Source organism: Syngnathus leptorhynchus, chromosome 2, assembly GCF_054491065.1.
Source record: "Syngnathus leptorhynchus isolate UIUO chromosome 2, UIUO_Slep, whole genome shotgun sequence".
NCBI lineage: Eukaryota > Metazoa > Chordata > Actinopteri > Syngnathiformes > Syngnathidae > Syngnathus > Syngnathus leptorhynchus.
Genome location: NC_141196.1, coordinates 21,500,334 through 21,521,127, shown reverse-complemented (window position 1 = coordinate 21,521,127; position 20,794 = coordinate 21,500,334). Strand labels below are relative to the sequence as shown.

Here is a 20,794-nt window from a genome sequence, read left to right as displayed (position 1 = left end):
ATAAGCAATCTAATCAGCATCTTGATATTGCCACACATATGAGGCAGATGGATCATCTCTAATATTGCTATATCTCCATTAAGATTCTTTGCAGAATAAAAACAGCCCAGACTTACCATATTGTGTGATAATGACGGTTAAGACAACATTTCTCTTTTAGCTGAACATATTTTTATTAGATATATGGGGGGCGTTGGCCACCTGATTTGTGTTTAATTTTCAGGTTAACTCCTCCCCAGTCCTTCACACATTTGCAAATGCAATGGATGGATTATTGTCTCTCCCGAGGCCACAATACAATACACACAAAGCTTTTAAATAAACTGAACTTAAACCAAATGGGTAATTATGGCACAGTGATAAATTTAAATCATCTGCAGTATTGTGAGAGAATACTAGCTTTAAATCACTAAATTTAAATCATTTGCAGTATTGTGAGAGAATACTAGGCAATTTTGTCAATGATACCACACATGGCGGCATCTTTGTCCAACATTTTGTCCTTTTTTATGGTAGGCGTAATCTTGTTCTGGTGACCTGCCGCCAAACAACTTGCAGCCGCTGCTACCTCTACATCCATGGGTTCCGTTTTCAGCCTTGGAGGCGGCACAGAAGGCCCAACACCAGTCCCGACAAGCAGAGTCCTTGCTCCGTCCCCAGCAATGTTAGTGCCCTCCAACTGCGGTAAGTCATCGGGCAAGGAGGCAAGGCACCCCTGGATCAACTCCACTACCCGCTCCAGGTGCTTTTGGAACCTCTCTGCTGTATCCAGTCTCTGTCGTTTCTGAACTTCCATCATCACTCGCAAAGTCTCCCGGGCTTGATGTGGCCGATATTCATTGATCAGGTGGTGCATGTGAACAAACAGAAGTTTCAGGTCCTCCAGCTTTTCTTCTCGCTTTATACTGCCAGGGCTCTTGATGAGGATGTCCAGAAGATCCAGAAAGTTCACCAGGATGGACATATTCAGCTTCTTGAGCTGACGTTTGTGGTCAAATTGCACAGGATGAAGCCTCTCGATGCCTTGGCTCTCGAGAGGCCGAATGATCAGGTCGTCGCATTGAAACTGGTTGCCAAACATCATGTAGCTGTCTCTGATGGGTGGTGGTGGTTTGGGAGCAAAACCCTTGCTGACATTTTCGTCCGTGTACTCTTTGATATACTGCATTGGTGGAGGAGGCAGGGCGCTAACCTGCTGTGGTTCACCCATGATGGTGGTCTGCAACAATAATAGGAATGGCTCTTGTCAACAGAGAAGTGGTGATATGTAGGAAAATATGATTGAGAGAAATAAAGTAACAATGTCAACCTTGAAGGCAATACCTCCCTTTCACGGCAAGGAAAAGGCATTGTGGCTGATGCCCGTTTATTTTATTATCAAAGCACACACAGGTTACGGCATTTGTTTGATGTAACAATGCAACATGACGTCATGTTTGATTACGCTCACAGGGTTACGGCATTTAATTTGCATAACGAAGGTATCAGTCGGTAAACTCACATTTATTAACAATCAAAAGACAATAACCGTGAGGCCATAGTGATGCCGAAATGAACAGCACACGCACTCACTCGCTCGCTCTGTCTGTCTCACTTGTTCCCAAACTCACAAGTGAGTGATGTGTTTGATAAATCAGAAACTTAATTAAATTTAAACAAAATTAGACATACTAGTGAATCAAAGCAAATCTTTTGGGATATATGAAAATTACAGAGAAGAAAATTTAAGGGCTTATTTTAGTTTTCTTCAGCACTGTCCCATTTTGTAATTTTACTCTTCTGAATTAACCACCTTTGACACACAAAAAAGTTTGATGCCTGAGAAGAGCAAACTTTGTTTAGTGTTTCCTTTCGTGTTCATAGACAGCTTTATTATTATATTCACGGTAGAATTAGGCTTAGTAGTAGTGTATAGTTTGGGGGTTTCAAAGTGCACTAAATATTTACAGCTAGAAATGTTAAGGCCTTGCAAAGCCAGGAAATATGTACCTCACCTCATGTATAATGATGATTGATGGATAATTATGAACACTGGGGATGTTTTCATAAACTATTGTTGTCATTGTGTTTTCATAACAATTACATTATGATTTGGAAATATTTATTCTAAACGGTATTTCTCAAGCATTAAGTTTCAGCAACAAACCCATCACCTAAACTGAGATAGTGATGTAGCAGGCACTATTTGAGTTTTAGGCAAAGGGTTGATTTGTTTTCATAAACTATTGTTGTCATTGTATTTTATAATAATTATATTATAATTTGGAAATATTTTTTCTCAAGAATTACGTTTCAGCAACAAAACCCTCACCTAAACTGAGATATTGTGATGTAGCAGGCACTATTTAAGTTTTACAGTATGTCATTGAAGGCAACGAAGCCAACAAGCATTTCCTTTGAAACATACCAGACAATGCACGATCTAATGAGAAGCAAATTACGCCAAGCAAACGTATTCTTTTCGCGTTAGTTAATTTATCCAACCGCCAAACTGTTTGAACGTACCGGGGGTTTGAGCAAATACATGCAGCTTAGCTTTTAGCAGCCAAATGCACACGCATTTTATTTCTACAAAACAATGCATGAACAGGAATTTGCGAATAGCTCAAATGATAGAAGTGATGAGTTTGCGACTGTTGGACTTGCCTTTTCTGCGGCTCTTCGGGTCCGACAATTTTGAAGATTTGATCGAACTTTAGAGACAGGCTATTACAACACTTTAGCTCCCCTGTTCTATTACGGATACAGGAATCATTGTGTTCCGATTCCATTGGGTGATAAAGCCTCGTGATTCCGTTTCGGCGTTTGGATTGGTCAGCCACTCGATGAAGTTCTGAATTCCTCATTGGTCGTTACATTGACACGTGATTGCACAACGTCTAGTCCCGCCTCTTAAAATAAAAACGCCAATTAAAAAAAATCCTATTGATTGCTACAACAATAAATGTCTTGGTATTTATATTTCGAAAGACACGGCTTTCAGACAATAAAAAAAATCTTTCACCAAAAATCACAAAGACCAGATCAATTTTGACTGTGGCTTCAAAAGTATTATGGTACATATATGGTATTACTTATATGGTAGTGTTGACGGCTCGGTTGGGCATTGGGTAGCACGTCCGCCTCACAGTTAGGAGGGTGTGGATTCGATTCCACCGCCCGCCCTCCCTGTATGGAATTTGCATGTTCTCCCCGTGTCCGCGTGGGTTTTCTCCGGGCACTCCGGTTTCCTTCCACATCCCCAAAACATGCTTGGTAGGCCGATTGTGCACTCCAAATTGTCCCTTAGTGTGAGTACGAATGGTTGTTCATCTCTGTGTGCCCTGCGATTGGCTCGCAAAATATTCAGGGTGTTGTCCCCCGCCTACTGCCCGATGACTGCTGGGATAGGCTCCAGCACGCCCGCGACCCCCGTGGGGACAAAGCGGTACAGAAAATGGATGGATGGATGGATGGATGGATGGATGGATGGATGGATGGATGGATGGATGGATGGATGGATGGATGGATGGATGGATGGATGGATGGATGGATGGATGGATGGATGGATGGATGGATGGATGGATGGATGGATGGATGGATGGATGGTAGTGTTCTCAAAAGCAGTATTTCACGTCTAGTGTATACAGCTTTGTCACTGTTTGTTAGCCCTTAATGTTGCATAGAAATTAATAAGATGCCTTGTGTGGAGAAGAAACAAGCATCGTTAATTAAAAAAGGAAATTCTTGGTCTACAAAAGTCTGAAGGCAGTTTAGAAACATTGGACATTAGTTAGGGTGACCAGATTTGGGTTCTGAAAAGGACACCTTTTTTGTTTTGTTTCGTTCATTGGTGTATTATGACACAAATGACATGGTGTCTGCATAGCAATTGCATTTATTGGCCCAAATAACGTAAAAAAAACATATGTACACTGACAGAAACATATGTACACTGACATTTGTGAGTTTTTGGGTGTTTATTTATTCATGATATATATATGTATATGATAAAATATATATGGTATTATTACCGTATTGGCCAGAGTATAAGACGACCTTGATTATAAGACGACCACCTCTTTTTCCAGACTCAAGTTTGAAAAAAGGTTTTTGACACCAATTTTTATTTTTATACAGAAAATAATTGCAGTACATCTGAAACAAATGATTATAATAATCTAATCGAGAGAGAAAGCATGTTATTTTGCCTCATTCAAATTATGAAAAAACTGTCTCATCTTAATATCTGAACATTTAAATCTGTGAACTAAAGTGCAATCACATTTGTCACTCAGGCCTGAGGTACAGAAGTGTAAAATGTAAAACCTCCCGTTTCAAGAACACTTTCTTCCCCATGGCCATTAGACTCTTAAACAGCTGACCAGATCACTACCTCAGTCACTGATCTGCACTCTATGCTGTACATTGTTTACACTTTGTTTTTGCACTGTTTAACGGTACATTCACTATAATTCTCACAACTCTTGCAAAATGTCATATTTGCACTTGCCTATCTTGCACATCCCTCACCTTAGTAGTTGTATATATTGTGTATATATTGTGTGTTTTTATATTTTTTTGACCCCCACTTATTTCTCTTATTTCAAAGCAAAAAACACTGTCTTATATTCGGGTTACGGTATATTATTTATTTATTTATTATTCATTTATTTATTTATTTATTTATTTATTTATTTACGACCCTCGCCAAAGCACAGGAATTTTAAAACTCCTTGGTGAACCTTGATTGGCGAATTCAAGCGGGAGCTGCAAGAGAACATGCGGCGTGGCCAAGGAGGAGTCCACTGAGCCCTGTGACATCTTCAAAAGCGAGAAGCCCATCCGCACAATGCTCACATTGGGCTTCGCGGGCATGGGGAAAACCTTCCTGGTGTGCAAGTTTGTCCTGGACTGGGCCAGCAGGAGAACCAACACAGACGTGTGTTGAACATGGAGGAGAAGAAAAGCTTTTCGCTGGCAGAACAGCATCTTGGTCGGCCTGCAAGACTTGGATAAGCTCCACTACCAAAGCCGCAGCATCAAATTGTTCTTTGTGCCGGCAGGTCTGCACAAGTGCCGCCTCAAACTGGACCTGAGCGACGAGCGCAAGGTGCACCTGGACGTGACCCGAGCCTACCCCGTGGAGGTGCTCATGGCGCATCTCATCAAGGGGAACCTGCTTCCCTGCGCCCGGGTTTGTATCACCACAAGGCCCCAGGCGGCCCACGACATCCCGGTGCGGCTTGTGAACGGCAGAACCGAAGTGAAAGGCTTCAGCAACTACCAGAGGTTGGACTACTTCAGAAAGAGGTTTCCGGACCAAGAGTAAATCATCAAGCACATCCAGAAATCCCGCACCATTTTCATCATGCCCATCTTCTGCTGGCTCACCGCCACCGTTCTCCAAGATCATCGGGACACCGGAAAAGAGGGGAAGCTGTCCAAAACCCTGACCGAGATGTACAAAGTACCTGCTCTATCACCTGGACAAGTCCGAGGAGCGAGACAGACGGAAGAGTACGTCAAAGCGCTGGCGAAGCTGGCTTTTCAGCACTTGATGAAAAAGCAACACATCTTCTACGAGAAGGACTATCGGGAAAGCTACCTGCAAAACGCTATGGAGTCAATAAATATCAAGGCCGCAAGATGTTTCAGTTCATCCACCTGACCGTCCAGGAATATCTGGCCGCTCTATACGTGATGATGAGCCTGTTCCGTGATGATGAGCCTATTCCAGGACAACAAGGGAGACCTCCCGATGCCTTGCGAGCAGACGCCGCTCGCTTAGGTCCACGAGGCGGCCATCCACAAAGCCTCAGAGAGTGACAGAAACCTATACTTGTTCCTCCGCTTTCTGCTGGGCCTCTCCTTGCAGTGCAATCAGGTGGGTGTCCACAACAGCTTCCACAAAGATCAATTCGACATCGGGCACCACCCATTGTAGACCTTGGGATTACTCTGTAAAGAAATATGAACATGAAAAAAAAAAAGACTAAAATTGTTTTTCCTTGATGTAATATGTCATGTCAGTCACACATTTCGAACAGGAACGAGCAGACAGGTTTTTTTTTCCCATTTACCAGCGCTAACAGAGCAGTGTTCTTGAGGGCCCTCTATGCACGAGTCACACCACCACGTATATATTGAACGTTGTCATTTGTGTAGAGTCTACAACAGAAAAAAATGTCAACATTGAGAGCAGTATTATCAGTATTATCAACATCGTAAGCCTTCACTTTTGTCTTTTTAATCTACAGTACAGATGTCAAACGGATCATACCTGTCCATGGTCTTCTTGGAAACATGCATGTCTTCAAATCAGCCCCTCTCAACACAAGACTGCTTTGCAATCTGTATATAACAAATTATGAACAGAAGAGTGGAATTGCTTTGGGAAAAAATTGAATTGAAGAATTTTTTTCTCAGAAATCAAGCAAAAATAACTGAAAAGTCAACAACTTTGATAGTAAAGCAATTAAACCAAACGGAGCCCTACAGGTTCCATTTGTAAGATGTCAAGAGTGACCACAACATCAAAAATTTTGACAAACTGAATCCAAGCTTCATCATTCTGTTATTCAGTCTTGCATCCTGTTTGTCATTAATTTCCTTGGACATCATGTCAAAGGTCTCCAGATCAGTCATGGACAACTGTCCACTCGAGAGCTGAGGCTCCTCAGCCGAGGGATTGCCAGAAGGGTCTCCATGATGACCCTCAGAAACTTTGAGAATAAACACAAGTAGAAATACGTAAAATACTCACTTGAATTACTGCAGATATGACCTCTTTTTAAAAGACTAATGCCTACCAATTTTTTTTTTTTAATCTTACTTTTCCCTGTCATGGCCGTTTTACACTCACTTCCTAGCTGTTGAAGAATCAAACAAATGTTAGCTGCAAGATTTAAATGAACCATTTTCCAATTATAAACGTTGCCCTGTTTGGAAAAAAATTAAGGCATTCTGTCTGTGCAATTTAATTTGGCTGTTGTACATATCCAATCACATTATTTTAAAATAGCACTGCAAAGATATAAAATTGCTTGTTTTACAAGTTGTTTTCCAAATGATGAAAATGTACAGGGTAAACCTGGGCTTTATTTTGCCCTTTGACATCCACCCCGGTTTTCGAGGTGTGAAAGACAAGGCAATGACAAGGCATGTCATGAATGCAAATTTGATATTGAAGATTGCAATTACAACATACGCTTTTTGCATATGGCGGGCAGTAGCTAAGCATACACTCATATATTCAAACCACCAATAATATATCAATTTCCTTTTTCTTTTTTTCAATTTCCAATTTACTTCTACAATCAATAATAATTTTATAATCAATCTGTACCTTGTGGAGTCCTTGTGGTCAGTTTTTAACATAGATGCTCCTCTTTTCTCCAGGCTTGGAGTCTGTGTTGTTAAAGGGGGGGAAATAACATGTTGTGGAAATTGCTTTATAGGCGTAAAAACGAGCCGAGAACTTGTCACATTCAGACTCTGTGAGCCGTGTTTAACTGACTAAGTAACATCCAATGCGCTTCACAGAAAAAGCCGGCAACGGTAAACGTCACCGGAACTCTTAAAGGGACCGCAACTATAAATTTAATCAGAACGTCATAACATACAACAGAACACACATACACATATGATAAAGTGAATTATGTATTCCTTAGAGAAAGCACTACAATGTCTTATTTGACAACTCACCGGTTAACCCCTGTTAATCACATGACACAACACAATTTTAACTTTTGAAGCGCTTTGCCTTAGAGTTCCAAGTGCTGTTGAGCATAAAACAAAATTAGGTGCATATTTTAATGATATCAGCAGATATCAGCAGGCATTTTTGAAATTCCCCCCAAACAATGTTTTTAAGTCTCAAAAGTAGGACATGTCTGGGAAAAAGAGGACGTCTGGTCACCCTAATTTAGTCCCCTTCATTTTTCTTTCAAGATTGAATGGCTGATCAACTGTCTAGAATATCCAAATTCATTAATATAGTTTTGGCAAATAATATTTTCAATAAAGTGGGAGACCTGAAATTCTTAGTTGTAATTCTTCTGGAGCAAAATTACTACTTATTAAATTCTATGAACAGACTTTACTCTCCTGGAAGTTATGTTATGTGCATAATTTTTCACCTCACAAAGATATTATTTAGAATGATTGTAAAGGTTTATATTAAGAGAAAGAGAAAACTTATAAGAAACTTATATTGCCGATCTTTTTAATGATCAAGATAATCTTTATTATTATAAAGACTTTATGAAAACCAAACTGTTTCCAGTTCCGTGGAAGGAATTTTCTTCTGTTTCAAAAGCGTTGCCTACAGGAATAATTACTTTGTTCATCAAAGATTTTATATCTTGCTTAAAGGAGATATATCACTTTTTTAGCTTTTATATACATTTTATTGTGCACTTTGAGTCTCCAAGAATGTAGAAAAATTTTATCTAATCCCTCCAGGTGCTACAGAGATACTTTTATAATCCGTTAGGGGATATCTTTCTATCCATTCTTTTTATCCATTCCCTATTACGTATTTTGAACAATTATGTCACAGTCTTTGCAGCTGCATTGCCAAACAAAGTAATGGGTGCAGCCAAACTCCATTGCTAATCTGCCATCTTTATTTCTAGCAGCGAGTAAACAGTGAAGTGAACAGTGATAACACACCATTGTGATACATCATGGACATGCTTAGAAACGAGTATCAATCGGCTGACGCACACGAGGGGCATCGCAGGCCAAGGAGTTGAACGGACAGCGTGAAAACGGCAGTCTGGAGTTTAAGTCAAGTCAAGTTTATTTGTATAGCCCTAAATCACAAGCAGTCTCAAAGGGCTTCATATAGACAAACAATTGACAATTATTCTCAAAGCATCCCCTGATCTTGAGCTCCCAAAAGGGCAAGGAAAAACTAAAAAAAAAAAAAAACTACCAGGGGTAAAAATGAGAAATGAGAAAATGAGCTCCCAAAAGGGCAAGGAAAAACTAAAAAAAAAAAAAAAAACTACCAGGGGTAAAAATGAGAAACCTTGAGAAGGGACCACAGATGGAAGGATCCCCCTTTCAGGATCACCAGGCTGCAATGGATGCAAAGAGGGCACAAAAAATACATAATATGAAAATCAAAAAGTGGATGTCCAGGCCAAAGCGAAGAGCTGTCGGAGGAGCCCTCGATCGTCCTGGCAGTGTCTTCAAGGATGGTAATTTGCTGCAGTTCCATCATCCTGAATTGGTCTACAAGAATCTAGATAGCCGCTGTCAGCTTGGGTGTCACCTAACCACCTCCCCAGCCGGGGAGGGGTGGGGGGAGTGGGATCGGGATCGGATAGAGGGAGCAAAAACAAATTCCAGCCGAATTGGCCACTACAGGTTAATTAAAGTCCATATCATAGAAATATGTCTTTAAACGTGTCTTAAATGTTTCTACTGAGGTAGCAGTTCTAATATCCATTGGTAGGGCATTCCAGAGCGCTGGAGCCCGAATAGAAAATGCTGTAGACCCTGCAGACGTTTTCTTGGCCCTCAGTGTCACTAAAAGACTAGCGTTTTGCGAACGAAGGTTACGAGACGGAACATAAGGAACAACTAGGTCGACGAAATATGAAGGCGCTAAGCCATGCAATGATTGATAGGTTAATAGAAGAACCTTGAAGTCATATCTTAAATGGACCGGGAGCCAGTGTAAGTTGGCTAATATTGGAGTAATGTGATCAAATTTTCTTGGCCGTGAGAGCAGCCTTGCAGCAGGATTTTGTACTAACTGTAGACTTTTGATGCTGGACTTGGGAAGACCAAAGAATAATGCATTGCGGTAGTCCAGGCGCGACGTGATAAACGCATGTATAATAATTTCCACATCACCGGTCGAGAGGATTGAGCGAATCTTAGCAATATTACGAAGGTGAAAAAACGCAATTCTGGTTATATTCTTAATGTGCTTTTAAAAGGAGAGCGTTTGGTCAAATATTACCCCGAGATTAGTTACAGTATCACTCTGAGTGACAGTAGTTTAAGTTGGCCGTATACGAAGCAGGAATAGGTGCCGGTGATTGACTTGATTGTGTGGGCATTGCTATAACCCACTGACGTCAAGGAAAAGAAGCGGCTGGGTGGCAGGTGACTCAGGCATGTGACACCTTTGATTTTTGAGAAAATTAAAAGCTTGTAAGTGCGCCGTATCTTCCTGCAACCCATAGAAAAAAAACAACTTCTGAATTTTACACCAGATAATTCTTAAGAGTGATAAGAAACATTACTACAGTAGAAAAATGTCAAAACATGTTTTTATTTATTTTTTACAATATATTATTTTGAGAGAACTCAGTTAAGGCAAATGTGAATAGCCTAAATGATCATTTCATGCAGTTGAAGTCCATGTGGGTATGTGCAGTCTGCATCTCTTGGAGTCAGGATGTGGTCTACTAAAGTCAACACCCGGAAACGTTGTGGTATTTATTTTTTTTCCTGACATAGTCTCACTCAGTGTTTTTAAGATTGTTGTTGATGATACCATGTTCTCTCAAGTGATACTCGATGGTACGATGATCAAAAAATCGCAGCAAAAGAAAAAAACATCTCCATCCAACTACAAGGAGAGATTTTTTGTGCTGGACACACAGGAATTAAAGTATTCTGAGTGTCGTACTGGGGTAAGTATTTTTTGGAGTAATTATTTGTTTTAAATCTTACCTCTGATCAGTTGAATCATTCCAAGCTCGGTGTCCCCTCCAGACAATCAACTGCATTTCCGATTGTGTTTTGATTGCATCGAGATTGAAGTTACTTTTTGTTTCAGCAAAAACCCATACTGAAAGGTTGCATCAAGTTATGCAACATTAAGTGTGTGGACACAGTCTTTACCGATCTCCCCATTCCATGTGACTACAAATACCCCTTCCAGGTATGCTTTGCATTTGTCAAATCGTGACTTAAACAGCAAAATGACTTTAAAACCAATGGATAACATTCCATTCTCAAACGCAGGTTTTTCATGACAACCATTATCTCTACATTTTTGCACCAGACAATGATTGTCGCCTGAAGTGGGTGCATGCTCTCAAAGAAGGTGAACCAGTTTTGCAGGCTTCTTAATCAGGCTTTTAGAAAATACAAATCATCTTGACCTGATTTCATCTATTTTGTTGGTTGCTGACATAGAGACAAAGAATAACAATTTGGTTGAAAAATACCACCCCCAATTTCGGATAGATGGAAAATGGAAATGCTGCCAACAGTCAGAGAAACTGTCAATCGGCTGTCAAGTCTATGATCCAAAGGCTTTCGGTTTGTATGACCCTTTTCTGTCTTACTGGAGTTACGGGCTAATCTGTGGCTGTTCTAATATTATTGACAAATCTTCCATAAAGTTTTGCCAAAACCTTTTAACAACCTGAATGTTGTGAATGTTTAAATATTTAATTTTTAAACAATGTGCCAAATGGACTACATTTGTTTATCTGGTGTTTGTTAAACATTTTACAGGTTGTTATATAACAAGAAAATGTCCTGTTTTGGATTTTTCTACAGGTTCTAAAAAACCATTACCTGAAATCCCAGATTCAGAGGTATCCGATTCTTACAAATGAAATAATAGATGCTGTTTTTGATGTGACTGAACGATGAAAAAAAGAATGACAGCCCCCAAAGTTTCATATTTATCCTTTTGTTTTATTTTTGTAATGTTCATTGATTATCATTGATCAGTGTGTGTTTGGTCATGTATTCCTCACTAAATATAGTGTACCTCAATTTTGTTTTTGTAATTGGGCACACAGTACCTAGATGAAACTGAGAATAACATTGACAATTTTTCTTAGGTTGAAATGCGTGACACAGTGGATACGGTGGTTATTGCATTGCAGAACTACACACCATTTGGAGAGAGAGAATTGGCACTTCAGAAAGACAAGGAATACACCCTGATAACCAGCTCCCACCCTCACTGGTGGTTTGTTCGAGATGAAAAGGGGTAAACTTACCACAATGATCTCAATATCATTGCGCCGTTGAGCCCATAGTGCAATTAAGTAATTTCACCTGCAAAACCGACCTTAATTTTCCCTCCTGATCATCGCAGGAACGATGGGTTTGTGCCAAGAACACACATAGCTGCAAAATCAGGGAATGACTTTGAGAGATTTGAGTAAGTTATTATTAAGTCCACTGCATTGTTGTATGTTACCTGTGTTTGTTTATATCAATTGTGTAGGCATGTGTGTTTCTGCACTATGTTAAAACTTGTTTTTCTTCATCTGTGTACTCTCAAAGATGGTATAACAAGAACATTGCCAGAAGGGAAGCAGAAGACGTGTTGATCAAAGAGGTAAAAGCAAAAGCATTTATTGATACGGGAATGGTAAACACACCTGCCTTAGAGTTGAAATGTTCTGGGTTTGAAGCTGACCTCAGGCCCAACTGTGTGGCATTTGCATAATGTTTGTGCATGCGTGTGGTTATTCAGCTTTCTCCTAACTCAATAAAATATAATTGTTAGTTATAGATTCCAAAATGTCACATCATTATGAATGTAAATATAAATAATCTGTTTGCAATCTGTTACCCCACCTCTCGCCCAGTCAGCAGGAATAGATTTGTGCTCACGTGCAGCCATTGTCTGTTACCATAATTAACTTGTTACTTTACTGAGTGCTTGATTTTAAAAGTAACTAAATAAGCTTACTTCTGTAGTGAAATGCAGCTTCTGCTGACAACACCATCTCAATAGTTTTGAATATTTTATTGGAAGTGCAGTTTGAACTGGAATTTTTTCATTCCGGAGTCAGTTGTTCCCAAATATTTTAGAATAAAAACTAAATTAAAATAATTAATAAACCTGGCTTTTGTTATCCAAACTCGTTTACCACAAAAAAAATAGCTCTTTTGGATAAGCGCTGAGTAGGTCAGTCGTAGAGGGCTCCTTTCCCAATCCAGAAGTTGGGTGTTTGATACCATTGTCACCATGTCATAGTATCCTTGAGGAAAATACTCAACCCCAATTTGTGTCAGATGCTGCGTTATCAGTCGGTACAGCAAATGTCCGTGTGAAGTGCTTTGAGGGCCTTAACAGGGGGTGAAAGCACAATGCAAGCAAAAGACCCTTTAAACTTTTCTTGACTTAAATAGTTGTTTTTATTTTTTATTTTTTTAAAAAAGCCTCTTAATTTCCATCCATCCATCCATCTTCTTTCGCTTATCCGGGGTCGGGTCGCGGGGGCAGCAGCTTGAGGAGGGACTCCCAGACCCTCCTCTACCCAGCCACTTCATCCAGCTCATCCCAGGAGATCCTAAGGCATTCCCAAGCCAGCCAAGAGACATAGTCGTCCAGGAGGCATCCTGATGAGATGCTCGAGCCACCTCATCTGGCTCCTCTCAACGTGGAGGAGCAGCGGCTCTACTCCGAGTCTCTCCCGGATGACCGAGCTTCTCACCTTATCTCTAAGGGAGGGCCTGGACACTTCAGAAAGTGTATTAGTGTCCTAATACAATATTAGCCTGTTAAAGAGAGGAGCAAGGACTGAGGAACCCAATAAGTTGCAAATGGAGAAATGAGATGAGCTTTCCCTCTTCCCTTCATTATTTCACAAAACAAATTCTGTGTCGTTTTGCCAAGGAAAATGACAAAAATAGTAATGCAGAGTTATTGGATAAGTATTACTGTACTTTGATCTGATGACTTGGTCTGGAAATAGTGACCTGTTAAATCATTTGTTACCCAAAAAACATGGCCATATGGAAACGCAAAATCAATTAATACGTTACTGACATCACTGCACTATTTCAATTGTTATTAGGTTACTGCTGTAAACCGAAGTTAGATGATTTGACAGTCTCAACAAGTGTTGCATGTGCAAAATGAACCTGCAACGTGACGCTACAGTGCATTGACGCTTTCACAACCACAGTGCTGAATTTCCTGTCTTGGAGTTTCGCAAGCATGACTGTGTGTTTATCATTTGTTAATTGCCAGTTCAGTTCAGACTGACTGTGAAGCAAAAGTAGGTGTGACATAACAATGCCAACTCACAATGATTATATGTGTTATAAGTATTGGATAGACCTGAAATATATAATGTTAATGTTTTCTTGTGTGGTAACTATTTAGGGAAAAGAAGGTGCATTCATGGTTCGAAACTCAAGACAAACAGGCTTCTACACAGTGTCAGTCTTCACCAAAGCACTGGGGTAATTTCATCTTCACTGTAAACAGTATAAGCATCATTATGATATATGTGCACTGTAATACTGTTTGCCTAAATACATATGCTCTCTTTAACATATCACCTGCAGATCTAATGGGGAGAAACAACCATGTGTTAAACATTACCAAATCAGGCGGACAGACACAGGAGAGTCTTCGTTTTACTTGGCAGAGAAATATCTGTTCCGCACCATTCCAGAGCTGATCCATTACCACCAACACAATGCTGCAGGTAAGTTTTCGGCAGGTTTTTTTTTTTCTCACATGCGACTGCCTTAACAAGAATTGATGAAATGAACAATTATGCAAAAAGGGGAATGCCTTCCACCAGCAAATCATTTCTTTTCTGAGCCACTACGTTGCGGACATAGTGTCCTATGTAGAAATGGGTAACAGTGTTTTTTTGTGCGTGTGTGCGTACGTGTGTGTGCGTGTGTGTGTTTGTGCGTGTGTGTGTGTGTATGCGCATGTGTATGTGCATGTGTTTGTACTTGGCAGGTCTGATCACACGTCTCAGACATCCGGTCACTCAAACAGGTGGCTGCTCCCAGGAAATTGCTACTCCATTCAAAGGTACAATGCAGGACAGTATTAGTACCTTATTTTTCGGATTATAAATCGCTCCGGAGTATAAATCGCACCAGCCATAAAATGTTTAATAAAGAGGAAAAAGACAATTATAAGTTGCACTGGAGTATAAATCGCATTTTTGGGGGAAAATAGTTTGATATAATCCAACACCAAGAACAAGACATATCATCTTGAAAGGCAATTTAAAATAAAAATAGAATAGAGGCAACAACAGGCTGAATAATTGCTAACGTTACATGATACAAACAATGAACTGAGAACGTGCCTGGCATGTTAACATAGCATACTATTAAGAGTTACTCAAATAATTACAGCAAAAATAACATGCTAACAAGTTTACCAAACCATCCGTGTCACTCCAAATCACTAAATCCAATGAAATCTTCATCCTCTGTGTCACTTTTAAACAACTCCGCTAACTCCAAAAGTAGAAGATGCGGCACTTCCTCTTCTACGTAGCTTACGTCAGACTCATCGTCAGTTGCAGTTCCAATTATTCCACGGTCTCTTGCGGTTTAGTGTGAAAATAACATGTGAAATGATTAATGAAATGTTAATAATTTCACACATAAGTCGCTCCAGAGTATAAATTGCACCCCCAGCCAAACTATGAAAAAAACTGCGATTTATAGTCCGGAAAATATGGTAAGTTTTCCATGGCACATGACAACCATAGAGTGGTATATTAGATTAATTGCCATGTAATCGGGTCAATTGAACTAAATACTTTGTCTTTGTAAGGTGGGATGTTTGATACAGATCATTTACTGAATTTCCCCTCAGGGATCAATAAAGTAAATATCTGTTAATATATGTGTTGTAATATATGTTTCTATCTACTGGATGTTATTGAATTATGCAGCCGTACCTACTGGTGTGGATTGTTTGTATGGGATAAAAAAAAAGCAATGGTTCTAACTATGACACTGCATGAATGTGCTGTCAGAAAGGCCATTGACTGAGTTTGACTGAAGTCTCTGCAAAGTGATGGGGCTTGTTGTTTCAAATCAATTCCCACTTGTGCTTTATATAAATAGGTTTATTGTCCAAAGTTGTCTATTAAAACAAAAACATACAAAGCAGCCCTATGCACAGTAGAAGCATGAGGAATCCTGCATTTTTATTTGGTATGACATGGCTGACAAATTTGAAGTAAATTTTTTTCTTGGAGGGGGTGCTGCAAAATATAATGTGGCTTTGATTTGTAAGAATGGTTGAAAGAGGTGAGGGCAGAAGTTTGAACTGTTCATTTTCTTTTTCAATATTACATCTAATGAGCAAATTGCTTCGGGAACGCTCTAATTTAGTCATATTTGAATGTGCTTTACATTGTACCCCTCTATACATTGCATCTGTTGCTCAACAGATGAGTGGGAGGTGGACCCCGAAGAAATTACCTTTGGTCAAGAGTTAGGAAGTGGACAATTTGGGATGGTGTTGTGGGGAGAATGGAGGGAGAAGAAGGTGGCCCTGAAAATAATAAAAGAAGATTACATGTCAGATGAAGAATTTAAAGAAGAGGCAAGAGTCATGATGTAAGTGCACACCTTGATTCATTATTAGCTTCGGTCGTAATCAACTGAGGCAATGTGCAAATGTCTATGTGTGTCCATTAGGAGATTATACCACTCAAAGCTAGTTCAGCTCTATGGTGTTTGCACCCAGCGTTCTCCAATGTGTTTGGTGTTGGAGTTCATGGAGAATGGCTGTCTATCAGACTACCTGCGAGCCAAAAAAGGGTGTTTGTCCCAGGAGACAATGTTGGGGATGTGCATGGATGTCACTGAAGGGATGGCCTATCTGGAGACGTCTAACTTCATCCACAGAGACCTGGTAAATATCATTAAAATCAATCAATACGTTATAGTGATGCATGTTGAATTTTACTCATTTGTTGCCTTTTCAACTTTAGGCGGCCAGGAACTGTCTAGTTTCAAGGAACAACCTAGTTAAATTGTCAGATTTTGGCATGACCAGGTATGTCACAAGTTGTGTGTGATGGCAAATATTTTAGAGCCGTTATTTAACCAGAACATATCTCACTGTGATCAAAAAGCTTCTTTTCAAGGGGCTCCTGGCCAAGAGGCAGCAACAAGCATAAACATAAATTCCAATCAAGTGTTGATCACAGAATTTCACAAACAGATTATAAATTTGTTTCAACAAATCTCAGTTTGGATATAAACATGTCCAGCCTATTTGTAACATATTGTGTGCATAAACAGTAAAAAAAAGTATTTTACAGACTAGCTAAGGCACAAATTTATGAAGGTAGTAGTCTGAATATTGCCTTAAATAGAAGTGTACTGGCCTCTCTCCATCATCCAACACAGATATAGATGTTACAGCAACAAGATGCTTCTTTACATAAAAAGAAAAATGCAGCTTGTTTGGGGGAGAAAAAAAAAAGTTTTAGTCTGAGCTTCTTCACAAGATTTTTTATATGTGGGTTGAACGTGAGCAAGTCATCAATTTAAGACACCTGGTTTTTATACATATGAACCACCTCTATTTTATTGTACATGAGAGTGGGCACATTTTTAGATTTAGAAAACTATGTTTTAGCCATCACGGATGATTCCTACTTTGTGTGTTGTAGATATGTTCTTGATGACCAGTACACAAGTTCTTTCTGCTCTAAGTTTCCCATCAAGTGGTCAGCACCAGAGGTTATCAAATACTGCAAGTTCAGCAGCAAATCCGATGTCTGGTCATTCGGTATGATTCAACTATCCATGAGTTCTTTGACTTTGTATTGTTGTATTAACGTGTTTTCTATCTTCGTGTAAAAGAAGGGAAGCTAATATATCAAATTTTAAATGGAGAGCACGAGTTTACTCAGTGTTTCAGACCTTAGTTTCACAATGTTTTTGTTTTCCAAGAAATATGAACTTCTAGTCACATCTTCAAAACTGTGTAGTGCAATCAGAGTAGGCAGCCTTCGGACCCCTGCTGGCCATTTTGTGCAAGTGAAAAAAAAAAGACAAATTTGGTTTGGTTTTAGTTCTCGGTCCCTGCTTTACACAGGTTTTTTTTTTCAATCCTAAGAATGATCAGTGATTTAATAATTATAATACCTGAAAGTGCTTATTTCCTGTTCAAAACCACCTCCAGTGACCACACACGTATTCTTTGCTGACTCAGGCAGTGCACTCACGCAAGAGACGTTGTTGTTTGTCTTTTTATCCCCAATGAACGTGTTTTATCTCACACATATACTGCACATGCTGACATTCAACAGTGTAATATATTTGATGATTGTGTATGACATATTAGTCAAGTCAAGTTTATTTGCATAGCCCTAAATCACAAGCTCTCAAAGGGCTTCACATAAACAAACAATTGACAATTATTCTCAAAGCATCCCCTGATCTTGAGCTCCCAAAAGGGCAAGGAAAAACAAAAAAAAAACCTACCAGGGGAAAAATGAGAAATCTTGAGAAGGGACCACAGATGGAAGGATCCCCCTTTCAGGATTACCAGGCTGCAATGGATGCAAAGAGGGCACATAAAATACATAATATGGAAATCAAAAAGTGGATGTACAGGCCAAAGCAAAGAGCTGTCAGAGGTGCCCTCGATTGTCCTGGCAGTGTCTTCGAGGACACTTACAGTCACTTCCAGCCACTCAAAGTGCATGCTGGAGCCCAAAAAGTACTGGGCCGCTTACAGCAAGTGGCAGTGCTGCGCTCCATTGTCGCAAAACGCAGAATAAACCCATAGATATACATGACTACGAAAGCAAGCCTCAGCTGGTTGTGGACATGCAGACCGAGCTGCCATCTTGAACCAGGAACCCCCAGCGAACGCTTTAGCTTCATCACAACAGGTCAAATTCTTTACCGATTTTGACACCGATTGGTTTGCTAGAAATAGCAGACATACAGTTATCATAACAGGTAATTCTACAATCGGAGCTTTCATAACATATCAAATAGATGACCAGCAAATGTTTTTGACTATATGAAAAGATCTGTGAAATCAACAACATTGAAGTTGACCTTATATTAAATTTGTATGTTTTCACAGACAGACGAGCGAGGCAACTAAATGCTACACACTGTTTATTGAGTAATCGGGGATGATCGAGCTTCAGGAGCTCCAGGGGAGGGGGGGGGGGGGCGAGGCTGAGACGTGGTTGGCAATCGTGCGTTCGGGGTAGTCGGTCGGCACACAAACAAGGATTGGCAACTGGGAATCAGAGGAGGTAACAGAGCACATGGCACAGGAACGAACGGATAACATACGGGGACGAACTGACAGGGAAGTGATTGGTGTGTGGTGTTTAAATATCAGTGATGAGCAGAGGCAGGTGATTGGAGTGATGAGTGCGCGTGGTTGCAACTGCCGGTGTGGTGGGAGGTTACTGGCAAAGTGACCCGTGGCAAGGCGTGTGACATGAACGGTGTTAAATTAATTAAAAAATAACCAAAAAAAGAAATTATTTAAGAATTCTATTATGACCTTATTTGACATATACTGTATGTTTCAATGAAGGTCAAAAGATTGGCTAATCTATTTTGGGTTCATATTTTCATATACAACTTCAGGGGAAGTCATGAACCTTACCACACATCTTTGATTCAAAAAGAAATCTGTTTACACCTTCAGGTGTTCTCATGTGGGAAGTCTACACAGAAGGCCGCCTTCCCCATGAGAACCAATCCAATGGTCAGGTAGTAGACTTCCTGAATGCTGGCATGAGGCTGCTTAAACCACGACTGGCACCAGAGGATGTATATTTGCTCATGGAATGGTGCTGGAAAGAGGTGGGAGAAGGAATTTGATGCATATTGCTTCAAAACACTCAAATATGTTTTGTAAATATCCATCCGTGTTTTTATTCTTAGAAACCAGTGGATCGTCCATCCTTTGCACTGCTGTTGCATGAGCTTTCCCAACTTTCACAATTTTGAACTCCAAGATACGAATTGTGGATGCCGGACATTAATGAAAACTATATTTATTCTATTTATTATTTGTTTATTATTGGCTAAAGTTTGACATGTTTTATACATATATTGTACTATAAACTGATGCTTCCTACACGTGCCTGAGTCAGCCTGTTTGCACTTTAACTTTTGCGTTTACCTATAAGTCTCATGCACTGTATTTACATAGATACTGTTATATGTTCAAAATGTCTAATATAATCATATGTTTTGCCCTTAAAGTCAAAGTCAAAGTCCGCTTTATTGTCAATTTCTTCACATGCCAAGGCACACAAAGAGATCGAAATTACGTTTCCCACCGTCCCACGGTGACTAGACACAGTACACAACACTCACATCAAATAGCACAGAGTAAAAACGAACAGACAAGAGGAACGAATAAGTAAGAAGCAAATAACCCAAATAAATAAACAATAAATAATAGCACTCGGAGTCTCCAAGATCATAGAAAAGTGTAATCTATCCCGCCAGGTGTTGCAGAGATACTTTCATGATCTGTTTGAGGACTATTTTTTACTACATTCAGTTTTCTCCATTTTCTATTACGTATTTCTATCTATTGCGTCACATCCTTTGGGGCAGGACTACCAAATTAGGGAATGTGTGTGGCCAAACGGTTTTGCAAATCCAGCATTTTTATTACTACTCGGAGAGACTTTTGTAGTCAAAATAACCAAGAATGCCGAAGTGGAGAGATCATAATGTTCCGTGGTTGGATGCATCAAGCCACACAAATTATTGCACCGTCCCCTAGCATCAGAACCCTCAAAGAAGTGGGCAAAGTTCTGCTTGTTCAAGGATGGGTGTATCAGAAATATTTTGTCAGTATAGAGAAGATAAGACTTTGTTTCACTGATGGTTCAGTTCCTTCAATCCATGGAAACGACCGACACAGTAAAGCGGTAAGCTTGAGATGACACAAAAATAATAAACTGTATTTCACTTTCATATTATTCTATGATGCCCTCATTTTCATAGCATTACGTCAGTCTTTCTGCTGATTTTAGAGCTGTGCGCTCTGTTTTGGCTTCTTGTGGGTGTATTTCAATTAGTTGTATCAGATGGA

General features: G+C 39.8%; 2 protein-coding genes and 1 pseudogene across 2 annotated transcripts; 2 read left to right on the top strand and 1 right to left on the bottom strand.

Annotated features, from left to right (window-relative positions):
- Positions 1 to 148: 148 nt before the first annotated feature.
- On the bottom strand, positions 149 to 2,807 carry med7 (mediator complex subunit 7). The gene is made up of 2 exons (XM_085906556.1): positions 2,647 to 2,807; positions 149 to 1,219 (listed from the first exon to the last, which is right to left on the bottom strand). The coding sequence occupies exon 2, from the start codon at positions 1,208 to 1,210 to the stop codon at positions 446 to 448; it is 765 nt and encodes a 254-aa protein (XP_085762682.1). The 5' UTR covers positions 1,211 to 1,219; positions 2,647 to 2,807; the 3' UTR covers positions 149 to 445.
- A 271-nt stretch (positions 2,808 to 3,078) lies between these two features.
- Positions 3,079 to 5,926, top strand: LOC147061234 (NLR family CARD domain-containing protein 3-like; annotated as a pseudogene).
- Positions 5,927 to 10,471: 4,545 nt separating this feature from the next.
- On the top strand, positions 10,472 to 19,822 carry itk (IL2 inducible T cell kinase). Its single transcript, XM_085902925.1, has 17 exons — positions 10,472 to 10,637; positions 10,784 to 10,888; positions 10,972 to 11,053; positions 11,146 to 11,271; positions 11,515 to 11,552; positions 11,805 to 11,956; positions 12,065 to 12,130; positions 12,256 to 12,310; positions 14,090 to 14,169; positions 14,275 to 14,417; positions 14,684 to 14,758; positions 16,143 to 16,311; positions 16,393 to 16,609; positions 16,689 to 16,753; positions 17,376 to 17,494; positions 19,388 to 19,545; positions 19,627 to 19,822. The coding sequence occupies exons 1-17, from the start codon at positions 10,500 to 10,502 to the stop codon at positions 19,690 to 19,692; spliced, it is 1,854 nt and encodes a 617-aa protein (XP_085759051.1). The 5' UTR covers positions 10,472 to 10,499; the 3' UTR covers positions 19,693 to 19,822.
- The last annotated feature ends 972 nt before the right edge of the window (positions 19,823 to 20,794 follow it).

Coding starts and splice junctions, on each gene's coding strand:
- med7 (XM_085906556.1), bottom strand. CDS start 1,210: ATGGGTGAACCACAGCAGGTTAGCGCCCTGCCTCCTCCACCAATGCAG.
- itk (XM_085902925.1), top strand. CDS start 10,500: ATGTTCTCTCAAGTGATACTCGATGGTACGATGATCAAAAAATCGCAG. Junction 10,638..10,783: donor ATTCTGAGTGTCGTACTGGG/GTAAGTATTTTT, acceptor TTTTTGTTTCAG/CAAAAACCCATACTGAAAGG. Junction 14,759..16,142: donor AATTGCTACTCCATTCAAAG/GTACAATGCAGG, acceptor GTTGCTCAACAG/ATGAGTGGGAGGTGGACCCC.